Source organism: Rhinolophus sinicus, linkage group LG05, assembly GCF_036562045.2.
Source record: "Rhinolophus sinicus isolate RSC01 linkage group LG05, ASM3656204v1, whole genome shotgun sequence".
NCBI classification, from domain to species: Eukaryota; Metazoa; Chordata; class Mammalia; order Chiroptera; family Rhinolophidae; genus Rhinolophus; species Rhinolophus sinicus.
In genome coordinates, this window is record NC_133755.1 from 53,200,000 (window position 1) to 53,219,906 (window position 19,907).

The 19,907-nt window shown below is 50.0% G+C and overlaps 1 protein-coding gene across 6 annotated transcripts in view; it reads right to left on the bottom strand.

Moving 5' to 3' along the window:
- SLC4A5 (solute carrier family 4 member 5) overlaps window positions 1-19,907 on the bottom strand; it is an 84,745-nt gene that overhangs the window by 28,638 nt on the left and 36,200 nt on the right. For all 6 annotated transcript variants that reach the window (XM_074332195.1, XM_074332194.1, XM_074332192.1 and 3 more), the window contains 11 exons: window positions 16,564-16,724; window positions 15,618-15,773; window positions 14,308-14,403; window positions 11,892-11,947; window positions 7,847-8,004; window positions 7,290-7,377; window positions 6,166-6,320; window positions 5,601-5,798; window positions 4,312-4,486; window positions 3,554-3,687; window positions 2,586-2,857 (listed from right to left, as the gene is read on the bottom strand). In XM_074332195.1, coding sequence (XP_074188296.1) covers window positions 2,586-2,857; window positions 3,554-3,687; window positions 4,312-4,486; window positions 5,601-5,798; window positions 6,166-6,320; window positions 7,290-7,377; window positions 7,847-8,004; window positions 11,892-11,947; window positions 14,308-14,403; window positions 15,618-15,773; window positions 16,564-16,724 — 1,649 coding nt within the window. The remainder of the gene's footprint in view (window positions 1-2,585; window positions 2,858-3,553; window positions 3,688-4,311; window positions 4,487-5,600; window positions 5,799-6,165; window positions 6,321-7,289; window positions 7,378-7,846; window positions 8,005-11,891; window positions 11,948-14,307; window positions 14,404-15,617; window positions 15,774-16,563; window positions 16,725-19,907) is intronic.

Here is a 19,907-nt window from a genome sequence, read left to right on the forward strand (position 1 = left end):
AGAACTTTGTAGGATTTATCTGACAGTGACTTTAAGATGAAGAAGGAAGAAATTCAACATGGAAAATTCCAGAGTGTCCAAGTATCAAATATTTTGAAATTCTAGTGTTTATAAGTGGTACTCACTTGGGATTGCAAGCAGCCAAGTCAGTGTGTGCAGCACCATAAATAAAATACAAATCAGTTATAATGGAAACAAGACTAAATGTAAAAAGGAATGCCCCCAAACAAGCTCTCATGGTGAAGACACAGTGAGTGATAGCGTGCCATAGTCAGACTGGGTTTTGCAGGAAAACTAGGAATATGGAACAATTCATAAGCAAGTGGCCCACAGGCTGGGAAAGAAACCCTCCTCAGTCACTTCCCCCTCCCCAGTCTCCCAAATGTCCAGAACTTTCCTTTTCATATTCTAATCAAAACTAACGTGTCCTCGTTCCAGTTCCCTTATTCTCTGTGAAGAAAGTGAAAATCCAATCTTACTAGGGTTAGTGGTTAATACTGGCTCAGTGTTACTAATTAATAGCGCAACAGAGCAGTGGTTCTCAAACTTAAGACTGCATCAGAATCACCTGGGACTGCTAATGCACAGCTGGGCCCACCCCAGACTTTCTGATCCAGCAGGTCTGGGATGGGACCCAAGAATGTGCATGTCTAACAAGTTCCTAGATGGCCCTGGTGCTGCTGGTCTGGAGAACCAGGGCGATAACCTGACCCAAAATGATGAGGTGACATCAGGCACCTGGGCAAGGCCAGAGCGGATGCTAGTTGGAGACACGTGGGTATCTTTTTGCTCCTCAAATCCTGTCTTCAGGCTCCTATATGCTGTTTCTAGGGCACGCTTAGATTTGGCTTCTCCTGTGGACACATGAGGTTCAGACTGACCAAAGCTCTACATATGGCCCCAGAATTTGGACTGTTTCTAGAAGAGAGCAAGCATGTGTACTTTCAAAAGCTTTGTGTGTGGGAATATCTGTGTTCAGTGCAATGAATCCACAGTCCAGAGGGCACAAGCAGCAAACAGGAGTGCCCTGGTGGGGCCCAGCCCACAGAGACAGGAGTCGCCGTAGGGCAGAACAGAAAGGGCCTGTAGGTAGGATCTCCGTGATCCTCTGGGCAAGCAACACGTCCCAGTTCAGGACAAAGGACCGTGTCACCCATGGGATTTTAATGGAATAACTCAAAATTAATGATAGAGAACAATGAAAGAAAAAAAATTAAGTCTAGCTTTCTTTACAAAATCAGTGCAGTGATGCAGGGAACTGTACTCCCTGAGGTCAGGACATCTTTATCTCCACAAGGCCTCGTCTAAAATAGGGTGCACAGTAACTGTGCAGAAAATATTTTTATTGACTTATGACCAATCTCTTTCATCAATAGTATTATTAAGGGGCTGAATAACACAATATCCACTTCTTTCCTCCAACCCGATTTGAAAACCTCACGAGAGTTCCACGAGACGGGCAGGGCCAGTGTGGATGCCCCTCCTTTACAGCTGTGAAAACCAAGGTTCAGTGTGACCCTGGGTGGTCTCTGGACCTCAGTTTGCTCTCTGTGGTTCTAGCCCGGTGCTGCTGAGACGTATGGGTGGATCTCTGGCCCCTGCTCTGTAGCAGTCTGGGCACATCCCACGGAAGGCTCTTTGGGGCATAATTATGACTGTGAAGGAGGCCAGGGGTTAGCCTATGGGAAGTCCTAACTTTACAGTTTTTTGGTCAGAAAGGAAGCATAGGCGTGGCACTGAGTGTTATGGCACTGACCAGGTGGTTGATTCAGCCTCCTGTCCAGTGCAGGGGTCCTTCTTATAACACCCTTGGCAGATGGACAGCGAGGAAGTGTCCAAGTAACTTGCGACCCCCCCCGGGGGGCCAATAGTCTCAGGGTGGTGGCTCCCAGCACTCTAAGTTCTTCCCTGAATTCAGCCAGCACCCAGCTCCCTGGAGCTTCTGCTCCTCGTTCCTTGTTCTGCCTCCTGTGGTTACACAGGATGGATCTGGCCCCGTGACAGACATGACAGTCCTTCTCCCTCACACCTCTCCACGATGCTGAATCACACAGGTTCTCCAACTGTCCTTCAGATGACACGGCTGTCAGGCCTTCCCTCACCCTGACCGGCCCTCCACGCTGGATGTGTCCCCATCTGTAGGGATGTTCATCCCTCTGGTGCAGTCTCACCTTACACACTGGGAGCGATGTCAGGGGGATCTCATGCTCTCACGGATCTGGGAGGGGTTTTAGGCTCCATCAGGTTTACCTCTGGCCTGGAGCAGGAACTGGGCAGCATTCCTGACAGGTGTGGCCTCCCCGTCACCCCCACACAGAGGCAAAGCAGGCCTTCTTACCTTCTCGGGGGTGTTCCCAATCACTCCTGATCACAACCCTGGGCTCTGGTATCATGACCCTTATCAGAGCTACTGTCCGTTTGGTTTTCTTCCAATCACTGGTTTCAAGACCCTGCATTTGCTCCCTTGGGACAGTAGGTATCTTCCCAAGCAGGCACACTCTCTTGCATTTGAGTAGAGAGACGTGACGCGGGGGAGTGGGTGGGGGGGGGCGGGGACCGAGGGCACCACGGAGGTTACTGATCACCTGTGTCCGGAGCGACACACTCGCATTTGTAGGTGGTGATGGAGTTGGGCTTAAAGTCCGTGTTGATGGGATAGTACTTGAAGGCACCAATCATCTTCTTGATGGCGTCGTAGATGAAGATGAAGCTGATAAGGGTGGAGAAGCCCTCCTCGGTGAAGCGGGTAATGTACTTGATGATAAAGCTGGCATCTGTGGCCACCAGGATGAGGCACTGGATGGCTGAGTGCAGGCCAATCCAGAGGCGGAACTCCATGTAGTCCAGGCCATTGCCTCTGGAAGGCAGAGGAAAGTGGGGGGCCTCCAGCCCAGGGCTCTGGGCTGTGCTCGGCGCCCCAGACCCACTCTGAGGGGCTCATCTGCCCCTCCTGTGGCACAAATGCTCTCCTAGGACTGTGAAAGGACTGGGGACTGGGGCTATTCCTGGGTGGGGTTGTCTGATCTTTGAGAATTCTGGGAAAGGATCTCATGCGGGTGGCAGGTAGGTGCTAGGACAGCTCAGTTCTCACAATTTGGAACAAACACCGAGAGTGAATGAAAAAACAAAGAATTTCAGACTGCCAGAGCTGAGGCAGGCCTCAGAAACGGCCTCATGTTGGAGATGAGGCAACTGAGCCGGGAGTGGTAACAGGAGCCGCTCAGGTCACACTGTAGCCTTCTGACCTCCAGGTCAAGACTTTTCACACACTAACTGACTCCCAGGTCATAATTGCTTACAAGCAGAGCGGTGTGAATTCTCTCCTCTCATCTTGCCAGGATAGCTCCCGATGAGCTATGCTAATTTGCGCTATAATGGCTTTCAGGCAGGGAGCTGGAGGGAGTTAGGAGGGACCGCCCAGCAGTCCTTGCACATGTAGAAAAAGCTTTGGTATCTCCTCACCCCTGCCTCTCCTCTGGGGCCGTTCCCCTGCCCAACCTCGCAGACTGCCCCAAGAGTGAGAGCGGCCCCGGGGGCCACCAAGGGCACCTACTTGCTAAAGTCGAAGAGGAGCTTCTCAAAGATGAGGATGGGCCCTGTGCTGCTGAGAATGATGAGAGGCTGTCCCGAGAAGAGGCAGAACAAGGATCCAGCCATGGCAGTGCCCAGGAAGCTCTCCATCACTCCCTGGGGACACGAGGAGTGTGAGGGGCCGCAGACATGGGAGAACGCGCCCAGCTATCTGCCAGGGGCCCAGGCCACTGTGCTCAGCCTTTATTCCAGGCTCCCTCCTCCCCAAATTCTGCTCCCCATCTCTTCCTCCACAACCCCCATAACCACCAGCATCACTCTCTCCAATTGCATTTGGATAAACGTCCAGCTGTGACTTCCTTCTGGCACTCTAGGGCCTTGAAAACAGGGCTGCCAATGCTCCCGCTTGTCCCCGTGCCCATTCTGCTCCCAGAGGACAGCCCATCCATCCTTCCAATCATTTATTCATTCAAACATCGGTTAGGTGCTTTTGGAGGTAAACCATTCATTCATTCAAAATCCATTAAGTACCTACTATGTGCCAGGCATTGTGCTAGATATTGGGGACCCATCATGAACAAGATAATTCATCTTTGCTTTTGTGGGAGGTACAGACAAGTAACCAGGCAATTTCCATACAGCGGAGTTTCTCCACCTCAGCACTATTGATACCTCAGGCTAGATAATTTTTTGTTGTGGGATTATGGGGTGAAGCTCCTTACTGCCACCTGGTGGAAGCAGATTTTCCTGAGGTTTGCACACCTCCGCTCACACACACACCTGGTAATTGTCAGTGGCGTCCCCCAGAAGCCCACCAAAGGTGATTGCGTTGGTGATGCAGCCGAGGTAGATGAATAGGATGGCAGAGATGGACTGAATGTGGAAGCCATCATAGAAATCACTTGGGAACCAGGGCAGCTTCCTCTTGACATCCAGACACAGGCCACCGAAGAACCTGCTCAAGACAGGCCCAAGCGCTGCTTTTTCACCATAAATACCAGTGCAGGGGCAGGAGCCTGGAGGGTCTGGGGCAAGGAAGGGAACTTGACTAGGAGTGGATGGGGGCAGGGATCTTTCCACCAGAACGTTTAAGACCAGGGAAGAATTCTCTCAGGACTAAAGTCTGTGGTTAGTGCCATCCCCCGGGGAAGGGTAGTCACAGACAGCCGGGAGAAGGGCAGGAAGGCCTGATGAAACTATATCCTGGAGTAGACCTAACATTCCACGGGGGGAGCAGATCCTGGGGTCCACAGATGGCCATCCTGCTCACGTCCCTGATCATCTACAGGACACCTGTGCTTGGTAAACACAGGTGGGTCCAAATTTAGGAGGTAGAGACATCCCAGATTCACTGTGCCTGCCCAAAAGATGCATCGAAATCTGAACCCCTGGTACCTGTGAATGTGAGCTTAGTTGGAAAGAGGGTCTTTGCAGAGGTAATCAAGATAAGATGAGGTCATTAGGATGGACCCGAATCTCGTATGATTGGTGTCCTCATAAGAAGAGGGAAATGCCGTGTGAAAACGGAAACACGGGGAGACCAGCATGTGACGACAGAGGCAGAGATTGGAGCGGTGCAGCTGCAAGTCAAGGAACACCAAGGACCGCCGGCAGTACCACAAGCTAGGAAGGCACAGGCAGGATTCTACCCAGAGTCTCAGAGGGAGCACAGCCCTGCCGACACCTTGATTTGGAGCTTCTAGCCCAGGTCTCTGAGAGAATAAATTTCTATTGTTTAAGCCACCTAGTGTGTGATCCTTGGTTATAGCAGCCCTAGGAAACTACTAGAAGTAACAAAGGGTGTCTAGAGAAAACTCTGGGTTCCTCCACTCCTGCACTGGATCCCTCTTCCTCTCTCCTGCAGAAACACTTTTTTTTTTTTTTTTTCTGGATGCAGCAGGGGTTTGAAGGGCGTGGGGAGAAAAGAGTGCAGTGGCCAGACCCCCGGGGCCAGACCCCCATGGAGCAGAGTGGGCGCTGCAGGGAGAGGTGGGGGAGGTTCATACAGGGTGGGCAGGAAGGAGACAAGTGTAAAGGACACTGGTGTCACTGTCAGGTCTGGTGGGCACCTTCCTGTCCAGATAAGCTCTTCTCCGACTTCATGCATGGCCGGCATCTCTTTGTCATTCCCGCTGTTCCCTCCGCCGCTGACCCCGCCACTGCCACCGCCACCGCCACCTCCAGTGCCACCTCCTGCAGCCGCTCCACCACCTCCCACCACAGAGCCGTTCATCTGGCCTAACTCAGTCAGGGAGAACACAGATTTCCTGGAAGGAGAAAGGGGACATGGGGCAGTGTGGCTTCCAATCCTGAGAAGGGCTCAGCCCCTCCAGGACTGTCCTCAGAACACTCTACCTCTCCAACAAATATCATAAAAGATCTTAAAATACAGAGGAAAATGCAGAAAATGACAAACAATACCCACACACAGGTCACCCAGATTTTACAGATGTTCAAAGTCAGCATATTTGCTTCTGATTTTTTGTTTTTAGAGAATTGAAATGAAACTGGGGGAAAAAAGTATAAACCCAAATGTGCTGACATCTTTCTCTCGAATCCAAAGAAAGAAACAGACAGACTTGAAGCTCCCTTTGTACAACTGTCCCCTCTCCATCCCTCCATTCGCACACTCACCTCTTGTCCGCAGAGGGCACCTTCTTGGGGGGCTCGATTCGGATATTTGGGTCCCATTCTCCAGGGGGAAGGACGATTACCTCATCCAGGAACTCGTCAATCCCGGCGATCAGATCGTCCCGATTGCGGGCTTTATAGGCCACGTAGCTGAAGAGCTGGCAGCGAAGAGGAAGATAAAGTCAGGTCTCTGGCCGAGGTCCCCTTGTTACCCACCTCCTGGGACCACACCACACACAGTTTCAAAGAAAATCGCATGGAACCACTGCTCCTGCTGCTAATTTGCTCTCAGTTTTTTAGATGAGAACATATCCCGGCAGGCGAAATATGGCCCACCTGGGAAACAGCAGCCTTGGGGGCACATGGCCCCCCTTGAATCAGAAGGCCAGGTCTCCATGTTCCAGCTGTCAGACTTTGCTTGAGTGACTTCACCTTTCTGCTTTCAGTTTTGCACAGAGCAAGTTCATTAGAAAACCTGTGCAGAACGCAGTTCGAGCAGCTCAGCTATTTCATATCTGTTTATATTATAACTTCCTAGCCCTTCATTCCTGGAGGGCCAGGTTGCCTCATTCCACACTGTCTCCAGAGTGTTCTGTCTGAGCTGCAGATCTGATCGGCTCATGCCTGTTTAATATCCTCTAAACTCCCCGTTCCTCCAAGGACAGAGTGTGAAGTCTCTGCTCTGCCCACAGGCTCTGTGTGGTCTCTGAATTGCCTCTCTGTGTCACCTCCTGCTCTCAAAGCTCTGACACCGAGCTTACATCAAACCATTTCCATCCAGCTTCTCTGTCTCTGAGCCTTGGCCCGTGCTCCCTTTGTCTGAAATGCCTGCCTCTTAGGCTTGTGCTGGGTCTGCCTACCTCCTGCTCGCTCATCTGCAGCTTTAAAGCCCTTCTCGTGTGAGGGCTCCCTGACTGCCTGTATTAGAGGTCTGTCTCCCCCACTCGGTTAGCACTCCTAACGGGCAGTGACTATTCCCTCTTTTTCAGAGTCCTCAGCCCCCTGCACAGAGCCTGGTACACAACAGGCGCTCAAATGCACTTACTGGGTAGGTGAATGAATGAAGGCATAGTGCATGATGCAGGAGCCGTGACATTTGGGAGAACGCATTTTTTGTTACCACTTACATCGTCTACCATGAGGGTTGCAATGGCACGGCCAATTTCAGTGTAGGACTTTGCTCTCCCTGAAGGTCCCAGCAGTATGAACAGAAATCTGGGAAGGAGGAGGAGGAAGAGGAGGAGGAGGAGGAGGAAGAGGAAAAGGAGGAGGAAAGTGAAAAGGCAAAAGAGAAGCAGGTGAAGAGAAGGATTCTCTAAACAGTGTCCACTCTTATCTTTTTAACTGGCTGTACTTGTCCCTTCCCCCTTTTGACTCCCACATTGGCTTTGGAGAGACATTTCTTCTTCACTCCCACTAGGTCCCCCTTGAGCATCCTCACTGTGCTCTGGGGTCCCAGAGCCCCCCCAACAGCTTCTCTCCTAGCCGTTGGCTCCTGCTTTTTAATGATTATTTTATATCAACTCTCTAAAACTCTTCCCTAGTTAGAAGATTTTCCTCCCCAGCCAATTCCCTAACTTTCCTTCTATGTTTTAGGGGTGTCTCCACCAGCACCACCTGCTGCCTGCACGGACAGCTGGCTGCCTGGGGGCAGGCGTAGTGGGCAGATTTCAATGGTCCTCACCTGGTGGGGACGGGCACCTCGGTCACTCCTCCCAGCATGGCCGACTGGATCAGACGCACAAAGGCGATGAAGGGCTGGTCCAGGAAGTCCACCTCGCCCACCAGCACGTTGGAGGCTTCTGAGTCCTTGGGGATCTTCTTCATGAATTTGTTTTTCCGCTGGTTAAGGAGGGGACAGGAGACTCCCAGGGTTACTCACAATGGTTTCAGTTCTCACTCCCTCATCCCTCTTTAGATCTCTGTGGAGGCCTACCTTTAAAGAGCTCTCCTAACGTTTCTCAAGACACTGAAAGAAATAACCAAACGTTCTCCTCCATTCTGCAGATGAGGAGACTCAACCTTGGTTAAGCTGAGGGACCAACTAAGCCTTTGTAGATGGGAAGGAACAGGCAATGACTTGCTCTTTAAGATGCTCCTTGATGGGTAAAAACTTTGTTCAACTGAAGTGTGAGCTGATGGGTCAGAGAAGGGAGCCCTGGGCTTGCTGGACATTAGGCCTCATGGCCCAGCCTTTGAGGCTCAAGCAGATGGGAATCTTGGCTCTTACACTTCAGCTTTCCACCCCTCCCTCTCTGCCTTCACCTTGGGTGGCTGCAGGAGGGTTAAGTCCCCTTATGATGGCCAGAGCAGACGTGCTTTATTTCCCCTTTGCCATCTCCTGTCCTCCTCCTGGCTGACAGGAACCCCTGGGCCATGCCTCCAAGTCTGCAGGAGACTTCCTCGCCCCAAGTCACCCCCAGGGGAACTCCCAGGAAACTCATTGCTTCTGAGACTTTCCAACTGAGACGGTCCAGGTGCCCCCTCTCCAGTCCTGGCTATGTCTGTTCAGGGCAGGAAGGTCAGAGAGGCGAAGTGAGTGGGGTCTGATGGGAGAGGAGCTGGAGGCAAGCCCTCCTCCCAAACTTACTCCCATTTCCTGCGTTTATGATGTCATTCTTAGGGTAAGACACTGACTCCTCCTGAGTCCTCTTTTATGATGAAAATGCCCGAGGGAAGGTCACATACAAACTCACATCTTAGGAGGCACTCATTTTTCAGATTGCTTTCCCGCTGGGCAGCAAGGGACAGAGATAATTTTGTAGAGAGACGGTGGAGAGAGAACATCTTGGAGGGCGGGGCTGGTGGAAGTCCACTGTGGCCACCAAAGGAAGAAAGGGCCCAGAAGGTAGATATGAGCACCACCTAGAGATCCTGTGAATGCCACAAATGTGCCACCCACTCCTCCTTGGTTGGAGTCTCTGTGGACACAGAAATGTCTGCTTCTCCTATGATCAGCAAAGACACAGTTTCTTTGCTTCCCTTCCTGTACTGAGGAGGGATCAATTGTGGGCATGGGTACAGCCAGCAGGTCCTGCCCAGGTGGGCCCATAGCTGTTTCCTGATTCACTCGTGGTGGGCGTGATACACGCTGAGCCAGGTAGCCTACCAGCATGAGAAAGGGCGTGTGAGAAAGGGCTGCGCCCTTATCATCTTTTAAGTTCAGTCAAAAAAATAAAACTCTCTACAACCACTAGAGCAACAGCCCAAGGACCTTAATGCAGTGAGAACAAGCACGGGTAGGAGTTAACGGGAAGGCCAGAGTCCCCACAACTCAAAAAGTCCCTTTGGGCCGGCCGGGTGGCTTAGGCAGTTGGAGCTCCATGCTCCTAACTCCGAAGGCTGCCTGTTCGATTCCCACATGGGCCAGTGGGCTCTCAGCCACAAGGTTGCCAGTTCAATTCCTCGAGTCCCACAAGGGATGGTGGGCTCCGCCCCCTGCAACTAAGATTGAACACGGAACCTTGAGCTGAGCTGCCGCTGAGCCCCCGGATGGCTCAGTTGGTTGGAGCGTGTCCTCTCAACCACAAGGTTGCCAGTTTGACTCCCGCAAGTGATGGTGGGCTGCACCCCCTGCAACTAGCAATGGCAACTGGACCTGGAGCTGAGCTGCGCCCTCCACAACTAAGACTGAAAGGACAACAACTTGACTTGGAAAAAAGGCCTGGAAGTACACACTGTTCCCCAATAAAGTCCTGTTCCCCTTCCCCAATAAAATAATAAAAAGAAAAAACAAAAAGGACAAGCCTCAAAAAAAACCAAAAAAAAAACCCAGCCTTCAATATATCTGACCATAAGAGTCAATATTAGTTAACACTGGTGAGTCAAAAGAAAATATTTCATTAAAAAAAAAAAAAAGTTCCTTTGTCCCAGCTGCAGTCAGCTGACTCATAAGCGGCGTTCTTCAGGGTGGAGGACTTGGTGTGCCAGGGCAGCCGCTGTCCCCTGCCCTCTCTGTGCCCTCGGGCCTCAGGCAAGGAGCAGGTCCAGGGGACAGGAGGAGAGAGAGGGTGGCAGGAATGCCTGGAGAACGAGGGTTTGAAAACAACGCTTTGGGACAGCCCAACCAGCACACTCGTAATCCAGGAAAGGAGAGGAACTGAAACAAGGCCGTGGTCCTCCCTTGCAGGTGGTAACATGTTTGGTAAGGAGGCCAGGGTGGTGACATCCCAGAAGTGGGCCATGCTCGTGTTCTGGCCTCCTGGCTTAGCCACAGTCTGGACCTGGCTCTTGCTGACCCCACTCCCCGAAACCATGGGGACTCTTCCAGGGCTACTGAGTCATCACACACAGCCATGCTGTCTGAATCCACCTTCTGCTTACTGAGAACCCAGCAGCCTGCCCAGGGCCGGCATGCAGTGGTGAAGAGAGAACCTGCAGAGCAAACACCTCTGGGCTCGCCTGGAAAGAGTGCCCACTGGTGGACAAACGGCTGTTCCCACAACAAGCCGCTGCTGTTGCAAATACTGAGAAGCAGCATCATCACCTGATCAGTTAGGAGAGCTGCATGCTGGGCCCCCAGGGCTGGGCCCTAATCCCTAAATCCAGGCCGCATTGCCTGGGGAAAGTGACAGCTAGACATTCATTAAAATAGGTTATGAAAGACTTTGACTAGGCAATGCTTCCTTATTGTGGTTCCCCCGTTTGTGTGCCTGACTGTAGTAAAGTGGGTTCCTCTCTCAGTAATGTCCCAGAATACTTGTTCCTAAGTCACTTCCGAATTAAGGGCCCTAGAGGTGGACTGCATAGATCAAGTCATGGTTCCGCCACCTTTCAGATGCATGAACTTGGATACATTATTTAACTGCTACTTTAAGTGTCAATGTTTTCCTGAGTGGAGAGGATAATAGTACCTCCCTGATGCACAGAAAATCCTCACACGGTGTGGTGCACGCAGAGTGTGGTCCTTCCATGGTGGTGGATGCTATTATTGTTATTATTTTATTATTTTGGCCACCAAAGGGCCCTTGGGACACTGACATGAGGGACGACTTTTGTTTTGCCTGCAACTAAACTTGGGGTGCTGTAAAGGTCACCCAAGCTCCTGACAAGTCCTCACCAAATTTCAGGGTTCTTTTATCACCTTTCTTCCTACTCCTGGGGGCATAAGAGAGGGGATCATGAGACCGTCTGCCCTTGAGGTGTGTAGGGCTTAGAACTGAGGGGGCTCCTCTGGGCTTCCTCAGGGGGCACAGTCACAGGGTCCCCAGCTGTGGGCCTTAGAACATGGACTCTATCTGCTTGTAGGATTCCGATCTCATCAAGAGGATTTTAGCCAAGCCAGTGGGAGGCAGCAACCAACTTTATCCTGCTCCAGTCAAGAAGACCCTCTACTGGCCATTCCAATGGATTCACCACCACTGAGGCGCCATTGCTTGTCTCAACCAGTCCACGTCCCCATCCATCGTTAAAGGTACTGTGTGTCATGCAGGAGGTGGAACTCTGCATGTTGGTCTCTCTCCAACAAATCCCAAGCTCAGAAACAGCCGATCGTGCTTCTCTGCCCCCTACTCCTCCCAGGGCCTGGCACAGAGCCAGTACTTGGGAGTCAGTCAGTATGGACGGGGCAGTGTCATCAAGGCAGCCAGAGACTATACCCAGGTCCTTCCTGGGGAGGCTTGCTTCTTCATGGCATTGGAGCCCCGCCCATAGGGGTTCCCTGCCCCCAAAACCAAAGGCTTATGCCCCCCCTGGCCCTCCACTGTGGCCTGGTACAGGGGTTCTACTACCTGGTCAGTGCTTGGAGTGCGAGAAATATCATTCATGCTTCTGCTCTGGGCGTGACCTAGGAGACAAGGGAAAAAAGGTCCATCAGGGGAAGCCAGGCTCTCTTAGGGCCTTTTCCCTTGATCCCTACACATGCTTCTCCCATCTTCATAACCAAACCAAGAACCTTTTCCCCTAATCCTGCAGCCCCCTTGAGCGAGCCTCTGCTCTCTTTTCTTCCCTTCAACGGTAGCTTTCTTAAAAGAGTTGCCGGACCCCAGATTCTGCTTCTCCTTCCTCACTCCTCAATCTCTCAATCTGCTGCCTTCTCAGCTCTACCTTCCACCCCACCTTCTTGGGCAGAGACCAAGATGTCTGCTTTGTGCCAGGCCCTGGGGGTGGGGAGGGACACAGACACATTACCAGGTGAGGTGCCCGGTGTCACTAAGCTTGGATTTTGTTGGAGAGTGAAGACATTTCACCTCCGTCCTCCATGACCCATGCGAGTCTTTAAAGATGGGGATTTGGGGTGACAGAAGAAAGGAAGGTGGCTCCCCATAGGGGAGATCAGTGGTGGTGATTTATTTGAACTGCCTGATATTAAGGCAGGAGAAGGTCAGCCAGATCCAGGGGGCACTCTCAGACCTGTTACTTCTTGGCTTTCTGTGGCCTGGTGCGTCCCCTCACTTCCAGAACATGCTCCCTTGGCTCCCCTCCTCTTATTTCTATCTGGGACCCTCTCTTGCTGGGCTCTCCCCAGGGTCTTGTTTTGCCCTCCTCCCCTCCGGAGGCTTCACCCCCTCCATCCTGGTCATTCACACCACTCGAATTGTTTCCGCATCACATGGGTGGAGGATGGGGGTGGAGAGCGGGGGTCTCCACTCCAGATCTCTCTCCTGAGCTCTGGACTCCTCTGGCACCTCACTCAACACACTGGGAAACGGACCTCATTGTCTTCCACCAAATGACCTCCCCCACAGACCCTACTCCACCCAGTGCCCCCTCCCTCCCATCCACTGGCAATCAGAGCAGAGATCTAGGTGCCAGCTTGGACTCCCCCTTCTTCCTCACTTCCTACTTCTCCCCAGTCATCAACTCCCCCACCTCCATCTGCCCTCTGCATTCTTGCTCTCACAGCCCCAAGGCAGGCCCAGTGTCTCGCTTCTCATCGTCTCCCCTTCTGGTTTATTCTTTCTCAGATAAAAATCTGAGCACGGTCTGCTCCTGCTTAAAACTTCTCAGGTGTGCCCGCTGTCCTCAGAATAAAGGCTGTGTCCTTTTGCTGGGCCCCCTACACTCCTTGGGAACGGAACGGCTGTTACCCTGCACACACGCGCCCTTCACAGCGCCTTCCTGCCCGTCACCCGCTGTTGTCTCCTTTGTTTAGAACACCCTCCTACCCCAGGCTCCTGGAAAACTCCTTCCTATTCTCTGAGACTCAGGCGAGTGACTCCTCCTCTCTGAGCTTTCCCAGGTGCCCCCTCGGGGTGGGGCGGCATGCCTTTTGTCCCATCCCCACCACAGTAGCAGGACACAGGGCGACCTCATACATAATGAATAACTGAGTAGAAGGCGTGTCCATAAGACATTCGCTACCTGCTGACTTATGCCCCCTGGCATCCCTATGTGGAACAACCAAGTGGGGGGGGGGGGCTAAGAGGCCCCAGGGTCACTAAGAACAGAGGGAAAAAAGCCCCCAACAAACTGCAGCCGAGGCCTCAGTCCTGGGAGGCCATGGCCCTGGGCTATGTCTGTTCATGTCTTGGCATTTTAGTAAAAGTATTTCAAGGAAAATCGGATTGCTATTTTCACACTGCTCTTTCTTTTCGTTTCCCAAGTTCCCTCTTTTCTTTGCCTCACAGCTCACCCATCTGTTCATCCCTGACGAATTCGAATTGCCTGAAAAAGCCCTGTCTGCCACCGGGAACCTCACAAGTCCTCTCCCCATTCCCAGCACTGGGGTGGAGGTGCTGTGACTCTGCCAGGGGTGTGCCGGCATGACACTGTCACCTAGTGATGGCAACCTTCTCTGACTGTCCTAACAGAAAGTACCTCACCTGTTTTTAACTCAGTTTCTAGGAAGGCTCCTCAACACAATCAGGGCTAATGATCAGTTCGATGAAAACAAAGGTACCGACTAAGACACAAATGCTTAGCACACAGGATTGGGTATTGATTCTGCCAGGACTTGATTTAGAGCCGCATTTTTCGGAGTAATTATACAGAAAATCATGGTAGTAAATCAGGCTCGGAGACGAGCCCACGTTTCAGGTGAAAGTTTAGAGTTTTCCTGATGCCTGTCCTGAGAATTCTAGACAGACCCTGGGCTTTATCTCTTCCCCCTTTGAAAGTCTACAAAAGTCGACAATCCACAGCTGCCACAGTCAGGACGAAGCTGTGGCCACGAGGCTGTGGGCCAGCTGCGGAGAACACACTCACACAGACGGCCGTAACTGGCGCTCTGCCGCATCCGCAGGTCCTCAGTGGAGCGGTGCAGGCTGGGCACCGCTGCAGGGCTCCGCGCGGGGCTGCGATCTGCGAGGAGGAACAGAAGGGCTTTGCCTTGGCAGCTGGCTGGAGCGGCACAGCCTCTCTCGTTAACGAGGTACACATTTATCGTCCTTTCACCTAAATAAAGTGGACTGCAAGACAAGTCTCTTCCCCTTCCAGGAAGAAAGGGTGTTTCGGGTTTTTTGTTGTTGTTCTTGTCTTGTTTTGGGAGGGGGCGGGTTGGGAAGCAAGTTAATAGTCTAAGCAAGATTCGAGAAAATATTTGTACTGTTGAAAGTGAGCTAGATACTCAATTGATTACATAGGCACCAGGTGTTGTCGATGGCCTGGTTTCATCCCTGATTGCACCACTGACTGGCTGCGTGACCTTAGACAAGTTACTTAACCTCTCTGTGTCCCAGGCTCCTCATCTGTAAAGCAGGGATGATGAGTACAGTACCTAGTCCCCGGGTTAATGTGAGGATGAAGTGAGTTAACACTTGTTGAGCACTCAGCGCCTGGAACGCAGTAAGTGCCAAATGTGTATCTGCTATTATTATGATTCATCTAAAGAGATTCATCAAGGCTCTTTATTTAACAACTTTATCAAGTTAGTTCTGATTACTGCATTTATCTGACAGGTCCAGCACGGCTGGTGCCTGGGCATCTCGACTCTGGGATGTCAAGAGTGGAGGAAGGTTGCAGGTTTGAGCTGCACGCCTGGACCACGCCATTCCCCCTAATGGCTCCAGGCTCTGCTGATCAGATGGACACGAGACACTAGGCGAGCAACGCTGACATCCCTGAGATGACTCGACCCCTTCTACCACCTTGACGTGCTTTGGTTTCTGCTGAGACTCTTGGCTCTTCGTGGGGGTTCAGTGGGAAAAACTTCAAGCCCTTACCATAAACACACCATCTCTACAGCATTTTGCAGCCCTGCTTTCTAAATTCCCTGTTCCCAAGCCAGACCCCGGACCAACTCAGTGCAGCCCTCCAGGGCGGGGCCTAGGCATTAGGATGAGTTTTACATCCCCAGGTGACTGCAAGGTACGGTCCAGGCTGAGAACCAACTTTCTCCCTAGAGATGGTTCTGCTCTGGTGGTGGGGACAACATTGGGGTGTGGCTGGGGTCCCTGCAGACCTGCCATTGAAGGAGGCTAAGGAATCCCTAGAACCTCAGAATGTCTCCAAGATCATGAAGCGCGCGCCCGCGGCCCCCGGGCGCCCGCGGCCCACCAGCGTGTGGCCCGACTCACTGCTGGTGGAGGAGACCGACTTTCCGATGTCAACCAAGGAGCGGTGAATGGGCTTTTTGGTCTGGTGACGGTGCTTCCTCAGGAGGACATAGCTGACCCTTTCCCGGAGCTCTGGCCGCAGGAGGCCGTCCTCAATCTGCTTCTCAATGACATCATCTAAGTGGGAAACAAACACGCCTTGTGGTGTGGGACAGAATGACCAGGGATGTGGAGGTCTTCACTTTTATCTGTTGTTTGTTAGATTAAAAGTGAGCTAAAGGAGGCAGGGGATGTGGAAATAGTCCCAGATCTGCCACAAACTATTGAAACTTGGGTAAATCATGAACCCTCTGCCTCCTTATAGGTGAAAGGATGTGTGTGTCCGTGTGTGTGTGTGCACATACACATGTGGGTGCATGTGTGTATGTAGAATGCTCTATCAATTCTATTGTGAAAAGTAAATGAAATCACACACACGAGTGTTAAGTGGTTTTTAGTCCTAATGTGAATTCTTTTTAGAAAAGTATTTTGGGCAAAACACTTCCAGCAAAACAATATATTTTGTGAACAAAATTCACAAAAAGTTTTAGGGACCATAAGGCAAACCACCCCCTCCCTTCAGCACCCCACTGAAATGAGAGCTAATTTCCTAAAGATGCATGATGATCCCTTCACCCTGACAAGACATAGGTTGCCATGGCAACAGGTGTCTCCGCTGTCACTAAGAAGGCCCTTTCCCTTTTGCTCCATTGCTGGATGGCATTTCAGAAGATGATAAGTTTTCTCCGTTGAAACTCTATGTGGGACTGAAACATGGAGTCACTGTGACGCTGCCTTGCGAGCATCAAAAGCCTGGTCTCTGCAGAATCAGGCAGGTGTCAAAGGTGTCACATAGACTGAGGGTGGGCATGAGGCGGAAGGGGGAGGGGCTGCCGGGTTTGCAGGACCTCAGCGGTCGCTGCCTCACCTATGATCTGCGGTAAGGAGCCGCTGTCCAAATCGAGCAGCACTGTTCCTGTCTGCAGGCAGGTCCGGAGCTCGAAGAGGCTGTGCAGGGACAGTGTGGCCACATGGGGCTTACTCCAGCGTTCGCCTCCTTCTTCCACCTTTTCTTCAAACTTTATCCACCTGGAAGGGTAAGGACTGGGCTCAGCATGGCCATGCCCTCAGGGGGAGCTCCTGGCTGGGTCTCCTCAGGAGAGGGGTGTCATGCTATGCACAATGGGGGTGCACTAGACTCCTGGGCAGAGGATTTCTTGGGGACCCTCTCAGTCTGTCTTCCTCTCCTCATGCTCAAGGCAAAGTGGCATCCAAAGAATGACCATAAATGGGTACGAGGGATCTTGGGGTGTGGGGGGTGGAAATGTTCTAAAATTGGACTTGGTTATGGTTACACAACTTTGTACATTTACTAAAAATCATTTAAATATACACTTAAAATGAGAGGACTTCAGGGTATTTTATAACAACAAAGCTGTTAAAACAAAGTTTCAGCTGACTCCTGGTTACCTGGCGCTGGTCACGTGTGGTCAGTGTCTGCCTTATGGGGTGTGGTTACTGGGGCAGGCAAAGAATTTCCTGACCATGGGTTCTACTGCAGGGCCTGAGGTTTCCAAGCATCCACTCTGGATTTTGGTTCTGAAATTTCAGGTTAAAATCCAACTGTCATCAGGGGGAAGGACAGAAACTAAACCAAGAATGAGTACGAATCTGTCCTTCCTGGAAGCCCTGGAACCGTAGGCTGGGTGGAGGGAAGGAAAGGCCGCGTGCAGAGGCAGCACTGGCCTATACTTCCTCTGAAGAGGGCAGCACCAGGTGGCCGGGAGAGCTCCTAGGAGAGCTTTGTAAGACGTCAACCCCAAATCAGTGGGGAGCTTCAAGTTATTCCAATCAAAATCCCAAAGGAATATTTTTGGACCATGACTATCTAATTCTAAAGTTCCTCTGAAAAAGGTACTATCTGAGAATGGTTGGGGAAAGTCTAAAAAAGAAGAATGGGGATGGGACACGCTTCTAGCAGATATAAAAACTTGCTGAAAAGCTTGAGTAATTACAACGGTGTGATTCCAATCCAGATATAGACAAGTCCCGAAACAGACCTGGGCCCCCACAGGAATTTGGGTTCTGATGGAGGAGTTGTTTAAAAGACGACCAACCTGAAAATAAAGTTCCTTCTCACCAAACACAATAGTAAATTCTACAAGGATTAAGGTCTAAATAGAAAAATAAAAATAGAAAGGAAAGAAAGGAAATTCTGACATATGTTACAACATGAATGAAACTTGAGGACAACACACTAGGTGAAATAAGCCTGTCATAAAAGACAAATACTGCACGATTCCACTTATATGGGGCACCTAGAGTGTCAGATTCATAGAGACAGAAAGTAGAAGGGCAGGTGCCAGGGGCTGAGGTGAGGGGGCAGTGGGAGTTACTGCTCAGTGGGTACAGAGTTTCAGTTTTGCAAGAGAAAAGAGTTCTGGAGATATTAACAGATGATGGTGCTGGTTCCACAACAATGTGAAGGTATGTATTGCCACTGAACTGTACATTTAAAAAGGGTTAAAATATTAAAGTTTATGTTATGTGTATTCCATCACAATTAAAATACGTAAATAAAAAATTTTAAATCTATAAAAATACATATAAATACGCTAGAAGAGAATATAGGAGAGTATTCTTACATTCTTGGTTGTGAAGGCAGACTTCCTAAACAAAATATAAAACCATAAAGGAAAAAAATGGTCAGATTTTGTTATAAGAAATAAACATCTGTATAACAAAATAAGACATAAATGAAGTTCGAGGAAATACAACATACTGGGAAAATATTTGCAACAAACAGGGCATCAAAGGACTGATATTTATAATATAACAAAGCTCCTTCATATCAATAAAAAACACCTCAAATTACCCAAGGGAAAAGTGAACAATTCTGAAAAGAAATAAAAATGGCCAATAAACATATGAAATGATGCTCAAGTTTACTAGTAATCAAGGACATTTAAATTACTGCAAATGAAATAACATTCTTTACTTCTCATATTGGCAATAATTAAAAAGACTAACAACATCCTATGTTGATGAAAACAGAGGGGGGCGGAGGTGAGTGCTCATTGCTGGTATACAGTACATGTCTGTATGTATACATTGTATATATATATATCTTGTATGAATATATATAATGTATAGCGCATGTACATACTGTGTGTATGTATATAGTATCTGTATGTATACATTGTATGTATGTATGTATACACTGCTTTTGTAATTTTACAAACAATAAAAAAATAAGAAGGTAAAGGTACTCAAAGCCAGAAAACACCATGGCTGACATTTTAACGACTATCATCGTGGAGCTCTGTGTGCATGAATGCACATGTGCACATGGGTGCACACACATGCACGCACACACTTTTACATTAGTGACCCCATAATATCTAATAGGCATCCTTTCATGTTTATAAAATTCATATCATTTTAAAGGCTCTTTAGAATTCCATTTTATGGGGCATAATTGACATGAATAACCTTCACTTGGTCGACACTTATTTAGATTATTTCTAATTATTCTTTACTATAAAAAGGGCTGATTTGAATATCCTTGGCCTCTGCCCACTAATTTCCTTAGGACAAACTCTCAGAAGTGGAATTGCTGTGTCTGCACATTGCTAAGTATGTGACGTTGCCAAACTGTTCTTCAGAAAGCTTGTGCCAATGTACACTTCCACACTGTCCAGGAGACCTCACATTTCTCTGAAGTCTATCAAACTCTAGTATTGTCATTCTTTTTCACCTTGGTTCATTTGGTAATTTACAAATCCTATCACATTTGCATTATTTTGATCACTAGTGAGGTTGAACATCTTTTCCTTTGCCAGATTCCCTCTTTACACAACTGCGTGGCACTTCGTAGTATCAATACTTAACATCCTGGTTCAATACCTTTTGTTTGAGACCAGTTAAGCAGGTGCCTGGCAAGGCCTTGGGGGTGTGAATGGATCCAGGCTGGGGAGGTTTGACAGGAGGAGGCCTGAGGGGTGAAGACGTACAACATGGGGGCTGGACCAGAGACCACACAGACATTTGTCTTGGAGACTCAGTGCCTCTGACTTTTTTTAATGGGGAAATCTATTGGGGGGAACATATCTAAATGATGAAAGATCCAAGTCTGTGTGACACCAATACAAAGTTTTTCTAAGAGGTTTAACGGAAAGGTTTACAAGGAAGGCATCACAGGACAAGTCCAAATGTTTTGGTCAGAAGCATGCTCACCTTCTCCCTGAGTCTTTCTTCTATTCAAGCAACCAC